We start from the raw sequence: 20,712 nt of genomic DNA on the forward strand, positions 1-20,712 counted from the left end.
ACACAGGCAAGCCCTCTTTAGAAAGAACCAGAGAATCCAACCTGAGACGTTTGGGCGTCTTCATCATAGTTTGACATATTATTTTAGACCTATGATTTGAGTAAAGGAACATGTCAGAGAGTCGATTCTCTGCTATGCAAAGGGAAACCAGGACCCTACAGAAATGCCTTCTAAATCATTTTATGTAAACCAGTGTGGGGGCAGTTCCCTGGGTGGAAAGAGGAGGCCCCCAAGCATTTCTGCTCCAAGCACAGAGTGGAGCTGACTGTCCATTTGGACACGCTGATCCAGAGGAAATCGACACTGAATCTTAACATGAATATGAAGATCGAAGATGTACATTTATTTTCATGAATTACAAGTGCATTTCTGTTCATATTAGCAGGCAGTCTTTATATAACCCATTCTCCATTGCTGTCAAAAATCAAACAAGAAAAAAAGGACAGCTGAGAAATGAAAAGCTAAAAATAGAATTAGTTTTCCTAAGTGATCTGCTGGATAGCATTTCCGTGGAACACAAACTCAGAGGTAACAATAAATTTTTCGTTTCAATCATAGGCATGTGGCACTTGGACAGTCATCTCTGCACAGAAAGCTGTAACAGTCATGCGAGGGTACAGTAATTATTGAACAAGGCAAATTTCTCACCACAGAGAGCAGTGGGGGAGTCAAGAGGAGGCACCGCACTGGGACAGAACACCAAGTCAACGCCACAGTACGCAGTGGCAGGAACAAATACTTAAAAGAGATCAGGATAATATGGGTTAGAGCTCCAAACATGACTTAGTGCTAGCTTTTTCTCATGGTCTTAGCTCAGCGGTATCAGAAACATTTGAGAGTACTTGACGACAGAACAGTGCTTCATGTCATGAGCTCATGAAGGCTTTATTACAAATTGTCATATCGTAGATTGAAAAATGAACTTGAGATGCTGACATGCTGGAGGAGGAAAAAGAATTGTACACTTTCTCATTTAAAGACGCAGGGCTCCTCTCTGCTAAATCCTGAGGCATTGGACGTGGCTACACTGAACGTGGCACGCCGTGTGAAGGAGCTTGGGGGCATGCGTACCCCTGCGTGTGCAGCTCTGCCCCATGACATCCGGCTGGCCTGCGGGCTGCTTCTCCACATACTTTCCTTAGTGCCCTGCTGCGACCGGTGTCCATCTCTCACTAAATCCCGAGTGCAGCTGCCACTTTCAATCTTTCTGTGTAAGCCTTGCAAACAGTACTGCAGATAACACATCTGGGCGAGTGTTTTACCTCTATGAATGGTGTAAGAAACCACAGTAAATCTAGAGAGTGAAGTTGCTGGGTGCAGTACTTCTTTCATTTAGAAAAATGAGTTTTCTAAAAGCTGGGCAAACAGCACAAACCTTAAATATGCTAGTGACTAACATGATATGAGGAAAGACATGGGCAAGTGCCCCCAAAGGTTCCCGAGATGGGAGCACCTGCTGCAGGCTGCAAAGACATCCCAGGTGTTTCCACATGCTCCTGCTCCGGGGAAACGCTGATGGTGAAAAGGTGAAGTGCAAATAAAGGGCTGTCACTGACTTAAAGTGCCCTAGGTAGTAGCCTTCCCTATCATAAAGTGAGATGCCAGTGACGAGAGCCAATTTGGAAAGAACTATCTCTGGTGTGACGGCATGGGTCAGCAGGGCGGCACATAGGAAGGATTCAGGAGAGGGAGGAACCACTGCATCTTTCAAACCAGAAAGCGATTAGTGACTAAAGCAACGGTAAGCAGTAGGTGCACTGAAAGTACATACTGCCACAGGTCACCAGTGGGTGACACACACAGGGATGCCAGGAACAGTTCTCTGGACTGAAGGAATTCTTTGAAAGCATAAAAGCCACAACTACCAGAAACCGCCCCTCCGAACGGCTCAAAGGAGTCAAGGTGGGTAAGCCGAGACGGGCTGGAGACAGGACCGGGGTCAAGAACTGGGAAGAACAACACCGATGTCTGAGCACGTCCAGTCCTCTGAGCCCTTGTCCTATTGAAAAACAAACAAACAAGCCTATGAGTTAAGAATGACCCACATTAAAACAACAATATTAGCAGCAATATTAGGAAAATGGAGAAGTGAAAAGAATGTACCAACATTATGAAAACTGGAAAAATGGGCAGCAGAGGGGGAAGGTCATTTCACCTGGAACCACGAGGGCGCGCGCATCACATGCCAGCTCTGAAGGAATGGGCTCGGCCTCCAGTCTGCAGGCGCCTCTCCTTGGGCACCTCAGAGGAGGTTTCTGTGAAATAGGGAACACACGTATGCATGCACACTTGCAGCCTGGCAGACTTCGGTGTTCCTCAGGTGCCTTTTATTAACTACGGTACCCACCACTCCAATGGTCAAAACCAGGATCTGAAGGTCTTTGTAAAGAACACACATTTGGGGGGTCCTTGGGTGGCTCAGATCATGGTACCAGTGTCCTGGGATCAAGCCGCACATTGGGCTCCCTGCTCAGCAGGAAGCCTGCTTCTCCCTCTCCCATTTTCCCTGCTTATGTTCCCTCTCTTGCTGTGTCTCTCTGTCAAATAAATAAATAAAAATCTAAAAAAAAAAAAAAAAGAAGGAACACACATTTGGGAGGTACCTGGGTGGCTTAGTTAAGCGTCTGACTTAGGCTCAGGTCATGATCTTGGGATCCTGGGACTGCCCCCATGTCAGGCTCCCTGCTCAGTGGGCAGTCTGCTTCTCCCTGTCCCTCAGCCCCTCCCTCTGCTTGTACTCTCCTGCTCATGCTCTCTCGAAAATAAATAAAATCTCGGGGAAAAAAATCCCACACATTTGGGGAGCCTGCATGGCTCAGTGGGTTAAGTGTCCAACTCTTGATTTTGGCTCAGGATCTCAGGGTTATGAGATCAAGCCCCACATCGGGCTCCACGCTAGGCATGGAGCCTGCTTAAGACTCTTTCCTTCTCCCTCTCCTCGCTCTCCTAAAACATACACACACACGCAAAACATTCATCTATGACCTCTTTTTCTTTTTTAAAAATCTCTTCACCCAATGTGGGACTCAAACTAGCACCCTGAGATCAAGAGTCACACGCTCCACTGACTGAGCCAGCCAGGCACTCCTGCTACCTCCTCTTCTAACCAGGTCTCTTTCCCTCTCTGGATGTCTAGTTAGGAAAGAATCAACCACACAGTGACAAGTGTGTTGTTGTAACAGTCAAGTTCCCTACAACTGCAACAAAGCAGGACAAGCAAAATGAAGTACTGGCTGGAAGTGTGAGGCTGACAGGCTTGGATTCTGGTGAGGCAGGGAGCCATGGCATGGTTCTCAGGAGCAGCAGATGGTTCTGATCACGTAGGTCTGGGGTGATCTGATAGCTATGGCCCCACCAGTCCTGCAGGACAGCTCCCTGAGAGACAGCAGGTGGCATCCTGCAGACAGTCTTCACTCATTCTCTGTACTTGACAGGACCCACCTGGCTCTCCACATGTCTGCATATGGGCCACCTGCAAGAGGTCTACTAGAAGTGTCACACCATCAAAGTACAAGAAGCACACCTTCCCCCCTTCATTATGGTAATATCTCTATTTTACATGAAGAGATTATATTACAAATCAAATCTACTCTAACCCTTTATAGGCTAATAGTTTTCAAGGGTGAGCATCAGAATCCTCTGCAGAGCTTGTTAAAACACAGACTGTTGGGGCGTAGGGCACAGATGGACCACACTTCTGAGAACCACTGCCTAAGGCATCCATATGTAATGAATTAAGTTCATCCCTAGGTTTCTATTGGTTTTGTATCACCCTATGGAGAAGTGAAACACTACTACTCCAATCACGTTGTGTTCTTGGCTCTGATGAGGAAACCTGCTTGAGATGGCTGGAGGGTAACTTAAGTGTGTCAAAATGCAAACAAAATAGATCTTCCCTTTGGAGAGACCCTTACTGTTGTGAAATGTCTGTTAGTATAATCTAGCAGAATGTCACTTTGGTATTTCACAATGCACTTCCAGGCAAAATGGGAGTTCATCTACCACTCAGGAGTCAGGGCAGGAAGAATGATTGTTATAACCCAACTCTCTGACAAGGAGATGGACTCAGAGATGGGAAATGACCTCCCTCTAGAGGTACGCTCTTCTGAACTGCAGCCAAATCTACCAGCTGGGAGAAATTAATCAGTCTGAGAAAATTCACCAACAGGCAGAAGAGGAAGGAAGTCAGGCACCTACTTTCACCAGCCTCTAGCAACAGGAGGCTTGTCACAAAGTTAACCACGGACACATTTTTAACTTTTCAGTGGACACATTATCTAAAACTGACCCACTTAAACTACATATAATGAACACCCCCTGATCATTTCAGACCACTCAGGGCATCAGTAAAGCCTGTGATGAGTCAAGGAGGGGACACATGGGGCTTTTCCTGGAGTAGGCTTTGCTAACCCCTCCCCCAAAGGGGTCCCCATGGCTGTGCTCTGAGGTCCTGTGTGGGCATGTTTTCTAGTTTTTTCCTATGTGGCTGGGCAGTCAACATCACATTTCTTTAAAGTCCCTGTATGTGCCAGCACCCATACCTCCCTGACTCTCCAGTTTGTAGCTTCTAATCTCACTGTTGCAGGCTGGGAACTCAGTAACATTGTGGTATAGTATTGTGAATGAACTCCTCAACCTTTTCCAAGGCACAGAACTACTACCCCAAGGCAGTGTACTGAACTTAGAAGAAAATGGGATTTCCGGGTCCAAAGACCCAGAGCTGCCTAACTTTGCCAACAGCATATAATCTTCAGCAAAACGCTTAAACATGTGCAATCTTCAGCTTCCTCAATCATAAACATGGGCTGTGTACTAACTTCAGTCAATGTTGCTGTGAGCATCAAATAAAATGTTTGTGAAAGAACCTGGCCCAGAATTTAATGAGTGCCCCCAGCTCCACCTTCCTCTGGATTTACTTTTATATTCTAATGACTAAAGTATAAGCCAATCTAGATATTGGGACCTTCTTGGAAATGCATAAGAAAGAAGAAAGATAGACTGACAGGAAGATGGAGGAACAGATGAACAGATTTGGGAGAAAACCGGTTTCTATTGTAAAACTCAACTTTTCAAAATAGTTAAAAATTGTAATTTAAGAAACACTGGGTAACTAGATCTACAGAGATGATCATTTTATGATGTATAAAAATCAAATCAGGGGCGCCTGGGTGGCTCAGTGGGTTTTAAGCCTCTGCCTTTGGCTCAGGTCATGATCTCAGGGGTCTGGAATTGAGCCCTGCATCAGGCTCTCTGCTCAGCGGGGAGCCTGCTTACCCCTCTCTCTCTCTGCCTGCTTCTCTGCCTACTTGTGATCTCTGTCAAATAAATGAATGAAAATCTTAAAAAAAAAAAATCAAATCATTATGCTGTACACCTGAAGCTAATATGTCAATTATGATTCAGTAACAAAAAGTTGGGGGAAAAAAGTCAGGCTATAATCATGTACCGTGCCTTTTGCTCCCGTGGCGAAAGTGAACTAAAACACAGAGTGACTGTCTTTGCCACCCCTTCCCTGGTAACAAGCCCTAGTTCTGGACTCTCAGAAGTGGGGTGGACACTGGCAGCCGCCGTGGCCTCTGTCAGGAGACATCAGGCCAGCAGTTGCGCCCTGAAGCCCTAGGAGCACATATGCCTTTGTCCCGTTCTCCTGTGGCAGTTGCACTGCCCTCCTCCTCCAGCAGCTGCGCCAGTAATCTCAAGGGTACCTTGCTCTCTGGGTCACCCAACATCCTTAGTGTCCTAGAATCACCTTCCTGATGCTTCAGGAACCCGAAGATGCCTGTGAGGGAGAGGCGGGCTCCTTGGTAAGCCTGGGCTTCAGCCTCCCATGCAGACCTGACTCCCCAGCCCCACACTGCCAAGAGCCTCCCTCCTTCCTGGCATTCTCTCTCACACTAAAAATATGCGTGGCAGTTCTGTTTGTCTTTGTCCCCTACTAAACCATGTGCTCCTTTGGGGCCAAATTTAGGTTTGCTCTGCTCCCCAGGGAGTCTAACATGTGCCTGTCCCAGAGGAAGTATGCAGTATGTGTGAGCTCACCAAGAAAAAGATGGAGAGAACAGAGGCCACCAACGGACTTCAGGAAAATGAGCTGTTAAAAGGATTGTGAAGAAAGAAAAGCAACCGAAGCAGCTCGGCTCAATATTCTAGGCCAGGGGTCAGAAAACCTGTACTTGTAAAGGGCCAGATAAAACTTTAACTCCAAAACCCTGAGGCAGCTGATCTGACCTTGTACAGACACAGGGAAGCAAGCTCGGAGAGAGAGGACCCCTTCCACTGTGAGCACCAAGCAAAGGGACCAGGATGGAGAACCCAAGAAGACTCAAGTAGTCAAAGCGGTTGGGTCCTGGGGTCTGACTTTTTGTCAGTGAGTGACACTATACATAAATACTTTAATAGACTCTAACATCATGGGGTATGAAAGAATAAATGAATCCAAGCCTTGCTAGACTCTGTCCTCCTCAGCCTCTTCCCCATCCCCAAGGGCTTACTTATCAGCTTGTTCCTAATGTCCCATAAGCCGCTGCTTCTTCCACACTTCACTTTGAGTTTGTCTTTTAGGACATGTCCAGTGTCAGGTGCTAGGGTCAGTAAATCTGGAGTCTTTCAGACTTTGCATTTTCTCCACTCTGCCGAACACCACTTCTCACCTCCACAGCCCTCGTCCAAGCCTCTAGCCCTCTGGTCTGGAAGCTCACAGATTCATTTTGAGCTCTTCTCCATTCCAGTCTTCTCCTCCAACCCTCCATGCTTAGATACCAGACTTCTGAAAACCCCATTTTCTTTCCTCCATGCTAGAAGAGTGTACTCTCTACTGGTTCCCAGCCTTACTCTGCCTGGTTTCCACGGCCCCCTGAGGCTGAGCTGGCCATGTCAGTCCTCAGATCCTCTCTACCCTTCCTTTGTCCTCTGTCCTTAATGACAGGGCTGGGAGATTGTCAACTGTACTGCTGGACTTCACTGGTGACTGGCTTCTGATGAGATTCTGCCAATGGCCGGCAATGCAGGGAAAGCTAGGTTTCCTTTTTTCTGCTTCTTAGTGACATATGGCTTTTGAGGAGGAGGGAGGCTCCTGGTTTCACAGGCACTGGATGGTTAACGGCAGCTTTAGGCTCCAGAGAGCGCCCCCATCAGTGGCAGTACAGGCTTCTGACCCCATTCTCAGCAATAGTGATGCTCTAACAGCTGCAGTTACCGCAGGTGCCCAGCACCCTAGCTGTGTGATGATCAAGGACCCTGGCTAACACCGTTTAATTTTGCTCCTTTAGCTGGAGGCCCCTGGGAACAGCTTCCTGGGGTTACTGCAGGTAACCCCACCCTTTCCTGTCCAGCCATTCTAAAGCCCTCTGACCAGTTACACGGTCTCTGTGTGAAACACCCCAAGCAGCTTCTGCTTTTGAGCCTTGCAACTGCCAACCCTTAGCCTGAACCACCGTCTCTAGACCCCAACGTATAAAAACAGAATGGACAGGGCAGAAAGAATGGAGCAGAGAGACAGTTCTATCAGATGCATACCGCCACAGAAGCCACTCTTCTCTCGCCACCCTCATGGAGCCACCTGTTTTGCTGCCGGCACAGCAGCCCTGTAGCCACCAGCCGCCAGGCTGTGCATGACCCTGCTGCCCGCAGAGAAACACCTCCAGCCTCTCCTGGGCTGCTCTGTCCAAAGCATTTCTCTGGCAAATGCTTCAGGCCTGGTTGTAATTCTTGACTTCGCTGCTCATTTCTACAGACTTGAACACTATTCTTACTCCTCCACTCCCTTGAGTTTCCACACTATTCTTTCCCCTCTTTATGGATGTTCTCTAAAATCAAGATCTGCATTTCCCTTTTTTTTGAACACAATTTTTTGAAAATCCTACTGATACCACTGATACTTACTGATACCACTGCACTGTTCACCAGACTTTCTGACTTAAGCACAGGAAGCTTCCACGTGGAACTCAAGGAAATCTTTCTTTTTAATAACATTTAATTCATATTCTCTCTCCCTCACCAGGGTTTATCATGTGGCTAAAGCTCTAGGTACCTGACAAATTTAAGATCTGTATCCCGGCTGGAATCTAGCTGTCTCTTCGAAGATGAGCTCTTTGAGCTTTTCCTTGGGCAGGTCATCCAGCTCCATGTCAAACTTGAATGGCGCCTCAGCGATGGGCTGTAGGAGAGCACAGGACGTGGAGCAGACAAGACTGGTTATGGCAGAGGTAGTCATGTACTGATTCATGTCTATGGCTTAGACTCTGAAATGTATACAGCAGCACTGACATTGATGGAAACCAAGAGCTCTGATAAAGCATCTACGCACCCATATCCCACCGACGCATTCCAAAAGGCGCACTTTGTATGAACATGTAGTAAATGGATGGGGAGCAACTACATCCATTTTGAACATTCTTCTGAATTTATCACTAATCCCAAAATCAATGTCAAATTTTTAAGGCACTAAGTGTTGAAGTAACAGAAATTCACTGTTGTGTGGGTGGTAATGATATGTTTATATAATCAAAAGCCAGGCTACTCAAATCAATGTACTTAAATACATTACAGTATTTTCATGTGAAAAAATATTATGGAGCCATTAAAAAATGAAGCTGTAAGGAAGATTAATATCAGGGGGAAATGTGCACATTTGTGTTAAACCACATGAAGCCTGTTTTTTTTTTTAAATTTAGATACAGAAATAGAAGACCGAGAAGAAAATACTCCAAAATCTTAATACCTGTGTAACAAGACTACAAAGTGATCTGTGTCATAGTTTTCTACAAGTTTTCATTTTTATTTTTCAACACACTCTATAACTAATCAGAAGGCTATTTAAGTACGTATTTAAAAAGGAGTGCCTGGGTGGCTCAGTCAGTTAAGAGTCTGCATTCGGCTCAGGTCATGATCTCAGGTCCTGGAATCGAGCCCTACATCAGGCTCCCTGGCTTAGTGGAGAGTTTGCTTCTCCTTCTCCCTCTGCTCCTTTCCCCCAACTTGTGTACTTGCTCTCTCCCTCTCAAACAAATAAAAAAAATCTTAAAAAAAAAAAAAGTACATATTTAAAAATGTCTCTGTTAAGGAATTCCCATATATATATATAGACAAAAAAGGAAATCAGTCAATTGATATTACTTATATTTTGATTTTTAAGTACCCCCAAACTAACATAATGTTCTAGAACTAATCTGATGAGGATTCCAGCTGTCAATCAGTGGATGCCTAGTAGTTACCAGGCACTCCTAAATTTTATCCTTGTAATCCTCATAATCAGGCCTTTAGGGTAAGGAAACATGGACACCAAACTCTGCACTAAGCACTGGTTTCTTGAAAGGGGGTAGAGAATTCATGTCCATGAGAGAAAAACAAGTACCTAGCTCTCTCTCTGAAGGACAGCTCCATGTGTGGGGTCACACTGGTGTCCTACATATGCCATCTTTCTGGTCTTTCCAACTCCCTAACTAGGTTTGGGGTACCACCCAGGCTTGCGATTAGGACATGGGAGGCTCACAGGGCTTGTCAGACCTCCAAACCTTACACTCTCCCCACCTTTCCCATTTACTATATTATAGGTATCTTCGCAAGCTTCCCCCAGTATTTCTGAGGGGACGGACACAGAGATGGAAAGGAACTGGTTAGGAAATACTTCCTCTTTTTGATTTGTTCTTTCCCTTTTCAGTTTTTAGCTTTTATACCTTCTTTCCTCTTCCATTTTCCCCTTTAACACTCTCCACTTGGTTCTCCCCACTTTTAAAACAAGAGTGTGAAGGCTTGGTTTCTACACGTGAGCCTCAACTAGAAAGACCCAAACTTGAGTTTATATTGCATTTTTCTTTATTATTGCATTTTCTTTATTATTGTCCAGAGAATAAAGCCTCAGAAGAGTCAAAGAGGCCAAGGAACTGGGACTTTCCTGGAGAGAACATGACACACAGTATCTTTACCTGGCTGTCCAGCATGTTCCATCTCTGGACCCATTTCTCACCACAAGAGGCTCTCGTATCCCCATCCCCAAGGAGGCACACCAGACATGAAGTCATCAAGTCATAGTGGGAACTATCCAAGCTGTGCACGCCCCCTTCACTTTGCAATGCCCCTCCCCAAGCAGGCAGTTGGCCTCCTTTCCACCCTCAGGAAGGCACTCTGATTTAGGTACCTCTTCCTGCCACAAACCTGACAATGGTCTCTAGTCTTGGACCCCTTATCTGTGCTCCCCTTTATTCATCCATTCCTGCAGCCCCATCCCTGCTGCAGGTGGCCTGGAGGAAGCTTTCTAAGATAAAAGGGGCTTGGCGGGTGGGGTGGGGAGAGGTTTCAAGCTGTGCTGACAGTACTGTTCCTCAAGGCAGATGATGTGGGCTACTGAGAGGACCAGGGGTGGCACCATATACCTCTTGGGATCAATCTAAGTATGATGTCTAGGCCCCTCCTGGTTGGGCCTGCTGCTGGCTGATAGATATCCCTGAAGAAGCAGCCAGGAGTACTGGTCTTACCTCATCGCTTGGGTCATAATACTGCTCCAGATACGGATGGGCCAGAGCCTGTTCTACTTCAATCCTCTTGTGAGGGTTGAATGTCAACATTTTGTCCAGTAAATCCAGAGCTACAAAAAGAAAGGTTTTGCAGTGGTGAGAAGCCAAAGGAACATTTACTGAATTACTTTCCATTCCCTGCTTAAGTAAACTTGACCCACAAAACAATGGAACTAAGCATCGCCATGGGGAGAACAGCCAGCACACTGAGTCCCTATTATCTGGGCTTCTGGAGATTATGACCATTTGACAATCACAAACCTAGACTTAGAAAGGTGACGTAATCAGCCAAATACTGAAAGTGGAAGACCATAGTTCAGATCTAATTCTGCCTACAAAACTGAACTTTTCCTAAACCACTATTCTGCTTTGCAGGCATCTGAAGGAAAACTGTTATATATATATTTCTCTTAAGTCAACTCGAAAGTCCTCTCTGCAATGGCCAATTTATCTTTCAACACATATAGTAGGCCTCCAAGGTCATAGAAGACAATGGTCACTTGTCCTCCTGTGTGGTTTCCAGGTCCTGGGTGAGATCTGTGTGTGAAGCACAGGCCCCTTGGCCCACTCTGCAGCTTGACATCTTTCTCCAAGACCCAAAATGAAGTATTCTCTCTCTTTTAAAGTTTATTTACTGAAGTAATCTCTAATTTCTACACCCACCATGGGGCTCAAAACCATGACTCCTAGATTAAGAGTCACACGCACTTCTGACTGAGCCAGCCAGGCACCCCCAAAGTATTCTCTTGATCTAGTCAGTAGTCAGCAGCTGAACATTTCTTCCCTGTAGAGAGTACAGGAATAGAAGCAAGTGTGGGATCAAAAGGACCAAGAGGGAGGGACAGCTAATGAATGGCTTACCCTGGTGGCCTCCATAGCTAGTGTCCATGCACTACTTCAAGCCATGGAGAAAGCCAAAGGTCATGGCTCACAGTGGCTGCAACATGGGTTAAGGGAAATATGACCAAACGGTTCCTATATTTAGTATCAGGAGCAGGTTCCAGTGAGAAAGAATACATGCTAGAAAAGACATTACTGCTCTTTAAAAAAATGTGTGCTTTTATTTAATGATGCTCAGAACAGGGTTTCCAACTTAGGTAGCAGGTCCTTTCCTCAAATTGAAGGCTCTCGACAGGGAGTAGGTAAGGAGGTACCCAGCTCTCTTAAGTCCTAGCTTGCAGCTCTGAGGCACCCCTGAAAAATCGAAGAACTCCAAGGAACAAGTCTGATAATCTATTCCAAGTCTGAAAAACTACTAGGCGAAATGAAGAATGCTTTCTTTCTTCTTCTTCTTTTTTTAGAGAACATAGTGATCAATAAAATAAACAAAACCAAAGATGAAAACACTGCCATTTCCTCAAAGAAACCTTGTTTCTTACAGTGATAACTTATTAGGTCATCGATCTCATCCATCTGCAAATCAGCACATATCACTAAGTCCTGAGGAGAATGGAAAAGGAAAATCATTTTAATCATTTACTCACTAAAAATTGTGTTCAATCCTGGAGAGCAGCAGGCCAGTACACAATCTGAATCTGAAGTGCCTAACCACTGTGTGCCAGGAAGTCAACCTCAGGAGAGCACGGGGAGGCAGAACCTTACTGCCTGAGGTGATTGAAAGAACAGGCATGAGAGGATGTGTGTGCACGTGCATGCGTGTGTACGTGCCTGCATGTGCACTCAGCGCTGGCTCCTACCTGTGACTTCCCTTGTTGCACGTAACCCACTCAATCTTTAAGACAACTGGGAGATAAATGTGGTAAGCCACATTCTGGATTGTCAGGATAAATTCCACATAACACAGAACTTTGCTCATGTCCACAAAACTGTAAAAAAATTTTTTACGTAGTACATATTTTTTAAAATAAAAGATTTTTTTATTTGACACGAGAGAAAGAGCATAAGCAGGGAGAGTAGAAGAGGGAGAAGTGGGCTCCCTGGAGCCTGATGTGGGACTTGATCGCAGGACCCTGAGATCATTACCTGAACTGAAGGCAGCTGTTTAACCAACTAAGCCACCCAGGCGCCCAACAGAGTGCATTTCTACAAATAGTATGTTTTCTGTTTTTGCCTATCATCTTTTCAATATACATGAGTCTACCATAGGAAATTAGGGAACAGTGACATTTTGCTTTGTGGGCTAGAGAACTTTTCAGAACAGAGGAGGCTCTTAGGAATCTAGGGTGTTGAACGAAGCACTGTCTGGACCAGAAAGATCTACATCCCCGCTGCCATGATGTGAGGTCTCATGGCCCATGAAGAGGTTAGGTTTCAGAGGCAGCTCTCTCAAGAGTCAGGATAGTACAGCACAATGGTCAATAACTCAGGTACCTCTGGCCTCAATGCCAAGCCCCACAGAAGCCCTGGCAGATATGTGAACATATGACATACCACTTGTTGCACATTACTGTTCCCAACCACTAACTGCTCCCCACCACCATAAAAGAACTCAGAGACATTCCCCAAGAATTTTTAAAGATTTATTTATTTATAAATTTGAGAAAGTGTGTGCGTCCAGGGGCAGAGTAGGGAAGGACAGAATCCCAAGCGGACTCCACACTGAATGCAGAGCCTGATGTGAGACTCAATCTCATGACCCTGAGATCATGACCTGAGCCAAAACCAAGAGTCAAACGCTTAATCAACTGAGCCACCCAGGAACCTCTCCCCAAGAACTTTCTTGAGAGAGTAGAAGTCATTTGGCCTTTTGCCCAATTAGACACCATCTGTCAGGAAAAATCCAGGAAGGTCTGACCACAAGTCAGATCCTAAGAGCATTATTTCTAAGCCATTGGGGGATACTTTCCCCCTCCAAACCTTGTTGATACTAATAGGGAAGCACTTCAAGGCAGCTGGTATTTGGCAGCTTAAGCAGCTCTAAAATAGACGTTTTCGTTCTCTCAAGTTAAATTCTAGGTCCTTAAACCTACAGGCAAAAATCGCAAAGGAAGATAGCTTTTTTCTGCTACTTGAAAAATAACTGGATCTCCAGCTTCCTTTTATTGCTAGTGCTATTTCTGCATTATTCACAGCTACAGAGAGGGAAAAGGAGAGAAACGGGAAGCAGCTGGCAGGTGCTGATCCCACAGTCAGAGTGCCCGGCCTCCCTCCTCCCACACCACACAGCAATCCACTGGCACCACTCAGATGGTATGAATCACTCTGCCTGTGCATATGCTTCCTTGGATACAGGTTTTATTTCCCCTAAAAAGCTGGAAGTCCCTTCAAGGCTGGGGTTACATCTGACCACGATCCCTGACTCTCCTTGGTAGCCTCCTAGAACCCCATACCTTCTCTTTAACTTCAGTGGGTACACGGCAACATGACCCTGCCCTGCCCATCTGGTCCTTCATTCAGCCTTTTTTCTTTCCCATCTCAGCCCAGACCCTGGGGTGAGTCATATAACTGGCTCTCCACAGCATCACTGTGGGTCCATCTCACCTATCCAGCAAAACTCTCATCCAAGATCAAGGTTGCAACCTGTCACTCCCATCCTCAGCCTGAATTTCTGAGTAGGGCCAGAGAAAAAGACCTAGCTGTTCAAACTGTGCCACTGCAACAATGCTTCTCAAACTTCCCAGTCTTAGAATCCTGCTCTTAAAACCTACTGATGATTGATCTTAAGAAGCAATTAGTTCAGTCACAGTTCAAACTGTATAAGCACTTTTCTCTGAGGAAAAACCACTGCATTTGGCAGGTGGCAGACATGCTCTATGTGTCTATGTTCTCATTTTGTCACACACAATGTGCACAAAACGTGTGAGAAGGATGAGATTTAATAAAGCAAGTACTTTTTACTGCTCTGTCAGGGACATTCTTAGGTGCAGTTGGCACTGGTTTTTGGCTACTAGGGCATGGCACCGCCACTGCCTTGTCCTGGGTCGAGGTGCTGGCAGTCTTGCTCACCACTGCTTTTTGCACCAAGAGTGCAGCCGGCAGCACAGAGAAAGTGTAAGAACACCTTAGTGTTACTGTGAAAATAGTTTTGACCCTATGGACACCCTGAAAGGACTTGGAGGACCTCAGAGGTCTAAGGAACACACTACTGAGAACTGTGTATCATACAAACTCAAGATTTTTTTAAAAAAGATTTTATTTATTTATTTGACAGACAGAAATCACAGGTAGGCAGAGGCAGGCAGAGAGAGAGGAAGGGAAGTAGGCTCCCTGCTGAGCAGAGAGCCCGATGCAGGGCTCAATCCCAGGACCCTGGGATCACGAACTGAGCCGAAGGCAAAGGCTCTGACCCACTGAGCCACCCAGGCGCCCCCAAACTCAAGATTTTTCATCTTAAACAAGGCCTCCCAATGTTCTGGGGCATCTCTGCTCAGGTGCTTTTCTATTCTAAGATTCTTCCCAACTCACACAGCTTGAATCATATCATTCCTGCCCTGTGAACCTCATTACTCTGTGCAGGTATTACTGAGGGTGCTGAGAAAACAGAGGTTCCCAGGAGCAACCCTCCTGGATGTCCTTCCACCAGATTTGCACATGTCCTTACTGCAGAAAGAGGAGACTCTTTCCCTGATTGAAGTCAAATCTCCCAATGTGTAGCCCAGCTCCCCCTCATCTGGACCAGTTGTTTCTGTCTGCACTTTCCATTTCAAACTTCCCATTCACAATGAGTGCTTCAACTAGTCTTTTTTTTTTTTTTTTTAAAGACTTATTTGAGAGAGAGGGAGCACATGAGCACAAGCATGGATGAGCCGGGGGAGGGGTGGAGAGGGAGGGAGAATCTCAAGCAGACTCCCAGGTGAGCACGGAGCCTGGCGGTCAGCCTCACGATCCTGAGATCATGACCTAAGCCGAAACCAAGAGTCACATGCTCAACCAACTGAGCCATGCATGTGCCCCTCAAATACTTTTATCCAGTCACCAATGATCTCTTAACTGGAAGCCTCTGTTCCAGGGAGACTGCTGAGCATGTCCACTTTCTCATGATGCCATCTACTGCTTTTGTGAAATATGCACTAGTTACCTTCTTTGTCTGTAATTCTTTCTAGTTTTCAAGAGTTCCTACTTCTATTCCATTGGCCATTGAAGGTTCATGTTCTCAAGCTCTGAGACGTCATTCTTCTAACCCTCTCAACCTCCTGTATGATTCCAAAGCAGACTGATAAATACAACTCTCTGCAGGCAGTAAAAGTATATAGCTTATGACCCCATTCACAACTAATATATGTATTTACAGGCACAGCAAGACTCTGGAAGCTCTTCAAACAGGTTATCTGAGAAAAGGAGACAGACTTCTTACATGAACTGCACTTTCTTAATTTCAAAAAATAAACAGAAGCAAGAAGAAAAGAACTGTTGGCTTTCCTGTTGGCTTTCCTGTCAGTGCCCACTGCCCCTCTTTTTCTGTGGAGCTGTGCTTGCCATGGGAAGATCTCAGGCTCACCCACACTTCCTGGCTGTGCCATGAGAATGCTGACAATAGCCACATTTCATCTTGATTCCCTTGGCCACAAAGAGTGGTCAGGGATGAGTACAAAGAAGCCATGAGTCCCACAGCGGGGCTGAAACTATCAGGAAACAGGTCAGTGTGACCAGGAGTTGCCGGGTCGCCATCTTGTCACCACAAGAAAAGAGCTAACAATAAAGACATCAGAGAAGAAGGCAACACTGAAAGAGGTCCAGATTCTGGTCAAAGTGGCTATCGCCTGGAATCCAAACATCATTGGACCTGTCAAGTTATGAGAGCCAGTACAGTCCTCCTTCAGGCCTAAGCCGTTGGCAGTAGGTTCTTGTGAGGTGGAACCAAGAAAGCCTCAAACAGCTGACCCTCTAGTCTGTGAATGACTCATCCAAGATCCCATCTCTCAGCCCCAGCACCCACAACCCCATTGCTCAATGTAACCACTGCTAATCTTCTGACGTATTTTATAGAATTTTTCTCTGCATGTTCTTTTACATAGTTGAGGTCATACCTTATATAAAAAATGCTGTACTATTTCCTCAGTAAATATTGTTCATTAATATTTGCCCATGCTATAAAAACTTTGTAAGAATCACTTCTAGTGACTTTATGATATTCCTTTAAGCAGAGGCAACATAGTTTCCTCAATGATTCAATTAACATTTAGCCTTTAGGTGTCCTTAAATTTAATATGCCCAAATCAAAGTCTCAACTGCCACTCTCTAAAACGTTCTTCCTAGGGCGCCTGGATGGCTCTGTCATTAAGCGTCTGCCTTCGGCTCAGGTCATGATCCCAGGGTTCAGGGATCAAACCCTGAACTGGGCTCCCTGCTCAGTGGGAAGCCTGCTTCTCCTTCTCCCACTCCCCTGCTTGTGTTCTCTCTCTCACTGTCTGTCAAAAAAGTAAATAAAATCTTTAAAATAAAATAAAATGTTCTTCCTACTTTCTTCACCTCTTTCTTCATGTAAATTGTGTTCTTATCCTTTGCTCATTTATTTATCCATTGAGGTCTTAGATTTCTCTCTGTTCTTCAGGCACGACTAATATTAATGATGAGTCTAACATCAATAAACTAATATTTCATGTAACTCTCCCAAATTTACCCTATGAGGTGGGAAATGCAATTTGTTCCAATTTTGAGATGAGGAAATTATGAAACAGAGAAGTTAAATTACTTGTCCAAAGTCAAAGATTTGAGGTAGTGGGGTCCATTTGAATTCAGGGGCCAATTCTAGAGCACACAACCTAAACCATGGTGCTGAGCTGCCTTAACATTAATAGTTTTAGGATAGGGATCCATCAAATGCTTTTCAATTTGGAACATTTTATACCTATTGCTCACACCTGACCTATCTAATCTATTTTAAGTCTTAAACCTTTATGTGATCAAATCTACTCTTTTTCTCTTATGTTTGTTTTCTTGGTTTATATGTTTTTATAGCCTTGGAAGATAGTCTTTCTCTAAAATACTGAATATGCTAAGTATCGTTGGCTTTTAATGGCATGATTTTTTAAAACGTATTAGATCATCAATTCTTTTGGAATTCACTTTGAAGTATGAGTAATGATTTAAATTCATTTTCTTCCAAATAGTTATTCAACTAGCCCAGTACCATCTGTTGAATAATTTCTTCCCCCTCACTGGAGTAATTTTGGAGAGAATCCTAAGCTATACTCCTTTGAAGAATAATCTACAATACTACTGTACAAAGGATTCAGCAATCAGAAATTTATAACAAATATGTGAAAAATATTCAATCTCAGGCTTTTTTTTTTTTTTTTTTTAAACTAAGCTCTACACAAACATGGGGCTTGAACTCACAACCCTAAGATCAAGAGTTGCATGCTGTACTGTCTGAGGCAGCCAGGTGCCCCATCTCACTCTAATTAAAGAAAAACAAATTAAAATGCCACTTCTCCATCTGGTTGGTCCCAAGACTGCTGGAACAAAAGATGTGACAGAACTCCCAAACTGCCCTCCAGAGAGACTCAACCAATTTACATGCTATCAGCTGTCTCTGAAAACATCTGTTTTTCCCACAGCATTGACCACATGGTGGGTCATCAAACTTCTGATGCTTTCTTCTACTGTCACGCCTGGTTAAAAAAAAAAAGGGGGGGAATACTGATCTTTCAATGTTCACACCTCATATAATAAAAATGAGTACCTTTTCCCTCCTATTGAGATATTTACATTTCCTTTTTTAAAAACTATCATTAAACGGACTTAAAAGTGCCAGTATTTCCGCTTCAAAGTTTTAGTGTTGTGAGTCCCTGAAGTCTTGCATTCATCTATTTATGTCATTTTTGTACAGATCCAGACTATTAACTCCCTGCAGGCAGGTAATCAGTTTTATTGCTGTTCTAAATCCAGGGCCTTGGAACACTCAGATCTATTTATTAAATACATGAATTTATGTATGTTATAGTAAAAAACTAGAAACAACCTGGTGGCAGATTAAATATGGCCAAAAATTCTTTGCAGCTCCTCCCATCAATGGATGGATTTATTTCTCCACTACCTGAATATGGGCTGACCTTGTAATTTGCTTTGACCAACAGATTGTGGCAGGAGTGTCTGCTATTTTAAGACTGCAGTTTCTGCTCTTTCTCTTTTGGAATATTTCTGCCATCAGAAGCAGCCCAGTTGGGTCTACCGTAAGATGACAGGCAATGGCATAAAGGAGAAGCAACTGTAAGATATGGTGAGGCCACCTCAGACCATGCAACTTGAAGCAAGCTGAGCAGACCCACTTAGCTGTGCCCAGGCCAATGGACTTAGGAACAAATACATGGTGATCTTATTATAAGGTGCCAGACTGTGGAGTAGTTTGTTACACGGCAACAGATAACTGAAGTGAACTTCAATGTCCAATATGAGACTGGTTAAAGATACTATGAGTCATCGCTATAAGGGAATACTATGTACTACCCTTTATAACTAGGGATACCGAAAGATCTCCAAGATATATTTTTTTTATTTATTATTTTTTAACATTTATTTATTTGTCAGAGAGAGAGCAAGCGAGCACAGGCAGACAGAGTGGTAGGCAGAGGCAGAGGGAGAAGCAGGCTCCCCGCGGAGCAAGGAGCCCGATGTGGGACTCGATCCCAGGACGCCGGGACCATGACCTGAGCCGAAGGCAGCTGCTTAACCAACTGAGCCACCCAGGCGTCCCTCTCCAAGATATATTAATGAAAAAAATTCAGTCTTGAGATCTCAGAATCCAGACCTATAAATTCCAGTGGTCTGGACTTTTATATAACCCTGTGATGCAGGTCCTACTACTAACTCTATTTTATAAACAGGAGGGGCACCTGGGTGGCTCAGTTGGTTAAGCCTCTGACTCTTGATTTCAGCTCAGGTCATAGATCCTGGGGTCTTGGGACTGAACCCTGTATCAGACTCTGAGCTCAGGGCAAAAGATTCTCAGCTTGAGATTCTCTCCCTCTACCCCTCTCCTGGCACAAAGGCACGCTCTCTCTCAAATAAAGAAATAAATCTTAAAAAAATTTTTTTAAAATAAATAAGTAAATGGGAAAACTGAGGCCCAGAGAGCTTAAGTAGTTTGTTTAAAATTCACACAGCTAGGAAGTAGCTGGGCTATGAACGGAAACTAGGAGCTCTGGCTGGAAAGCTCTGGTTTCTAACACATGATGCTATACAGCTCACTCTGGCACTACCAACTCCCATTTTTCCCCTTTCTTTGTTATAGTCCATCCCTGCTTCACTATTTTCACCCAAGGACTACATTTCAAAATTAACTTTCTGAATTTTTTTTTTTTTTAAATATTTTTATTTATTTATTTGACAGACAGAGATCACAAGTAGGCAGAGAGGCAGGCAGAGAGAGAGAGAGGAGGGAGCAGGCTTCCTGTGGAGCAGAGAGCCCGATGTGGGGCTCGATCCCAGGACCCTAGGATCATGACCCAAGCTGAAGGCAGAGGCTTTAACCCACTGAGCCACCCAGGCGCCCCTAACTTTCTGAATTTTAGTAACGTTTATTGTTATCTAAATGAATGAATCTCAGAGTTCATAGCTTTAACCTAAGGACAGTGAGCTAAATAAAAATCTCAAATAATTTGATACAAATCACAACTAACAATAAAAAAGTGAATAAACAAACAGGAGGGAAGCCTGGAGATCTATTTATTACAAAGCCTTTTTTTTTTTTAAAAGATTTTATTTATTTTATTTGACAGAGATTACAAGTAGGCAGAGGCAGGCAGAGAGAGCGGAGGAAGCAGGCTCCCTGCCGAGCAGAGAGCCCGATGCGGGGCTCGATCCCAGGACTCCGGGACCATGACCTGAGCCAAAGGCAGAGGCCCAAACAACTGAGCTACCCAGGTGCCCCTATTACAAAGTCTTAATTATGCAGTTTTGTTATGTATCCACCTCTTAAAAAGGCAACTTAGGAAATAAGATTTAGGTAACATGCTTGGGACAATACAGAATACAAACCAATCTAATCAGTAACACATGCAATGCACATGAAGGTATAATTTCTAAAAATCTTATAATTATAATGCATTATGTAATTACAAAAGTGTAACTAAATTGGTAAAAGCTGCACACACCCTGGAATAGCAAATGTTAAAGGTTACTTTGGGATTCTGGTAATTAAGGGTGTTTCTTTTACCTATTCTTTCTATACTTCAAAACTGTCGCCCATGATAACACACTACCTTTATATCAAAGATTTTAAAAGACAGTTCCTCTAATATCCAAAATAAATTCAGTTTTATTTTATTTAAGATTTTATTTATTTGACAGAGAGAAAGAG

At 44.3% G+C, this 20,712-nt stretch overlaps 1 protein-coding gene across 1 annotated transcript in view; it reads right to left on the reverse strand.

Moving 5' to 3' along the window:
* Window positions 1-322: 322 nt before the first annotated feature.
* MAPK1 (mitogen-activated protein kinase 1) overlaps window positions 323-20,712 on the reverse strand; it is a 103,361-nt gene continuing 82,971 nt past the window's right edge. The window contains exons 7-9 of the mRNA XM_080821705.1: window positions 10,473-10,582; window positions 8,030-8,155; window positions 323-1,999 (exon numbers count right to left, since the gene is read on the reverse strand). Coding sequence (XP_080677831.1) covers window positions 8,039-8,155; window positions 10,473-10,582 — 227 coding nt within the window. The 3' untranslated portion in view covers window positions 323-1,999; window positions 8,030-8,038. The remainder of the gene's footprint in view (window positions 2,000-8,029; window positions 8,156-10,472; window positions 10,583-20,712) is intronic.

Source organism: Martes martes (genome assembly GCF_963455335.1).
Source record: "Martes martes genome assembly, chromosome: 13".
NCBI classification, from domain to species: Eukaryota; Metazoa; Chordata; class Mammalia; order Carnivora; family Mustelidae; genus Martes; species Martes martes.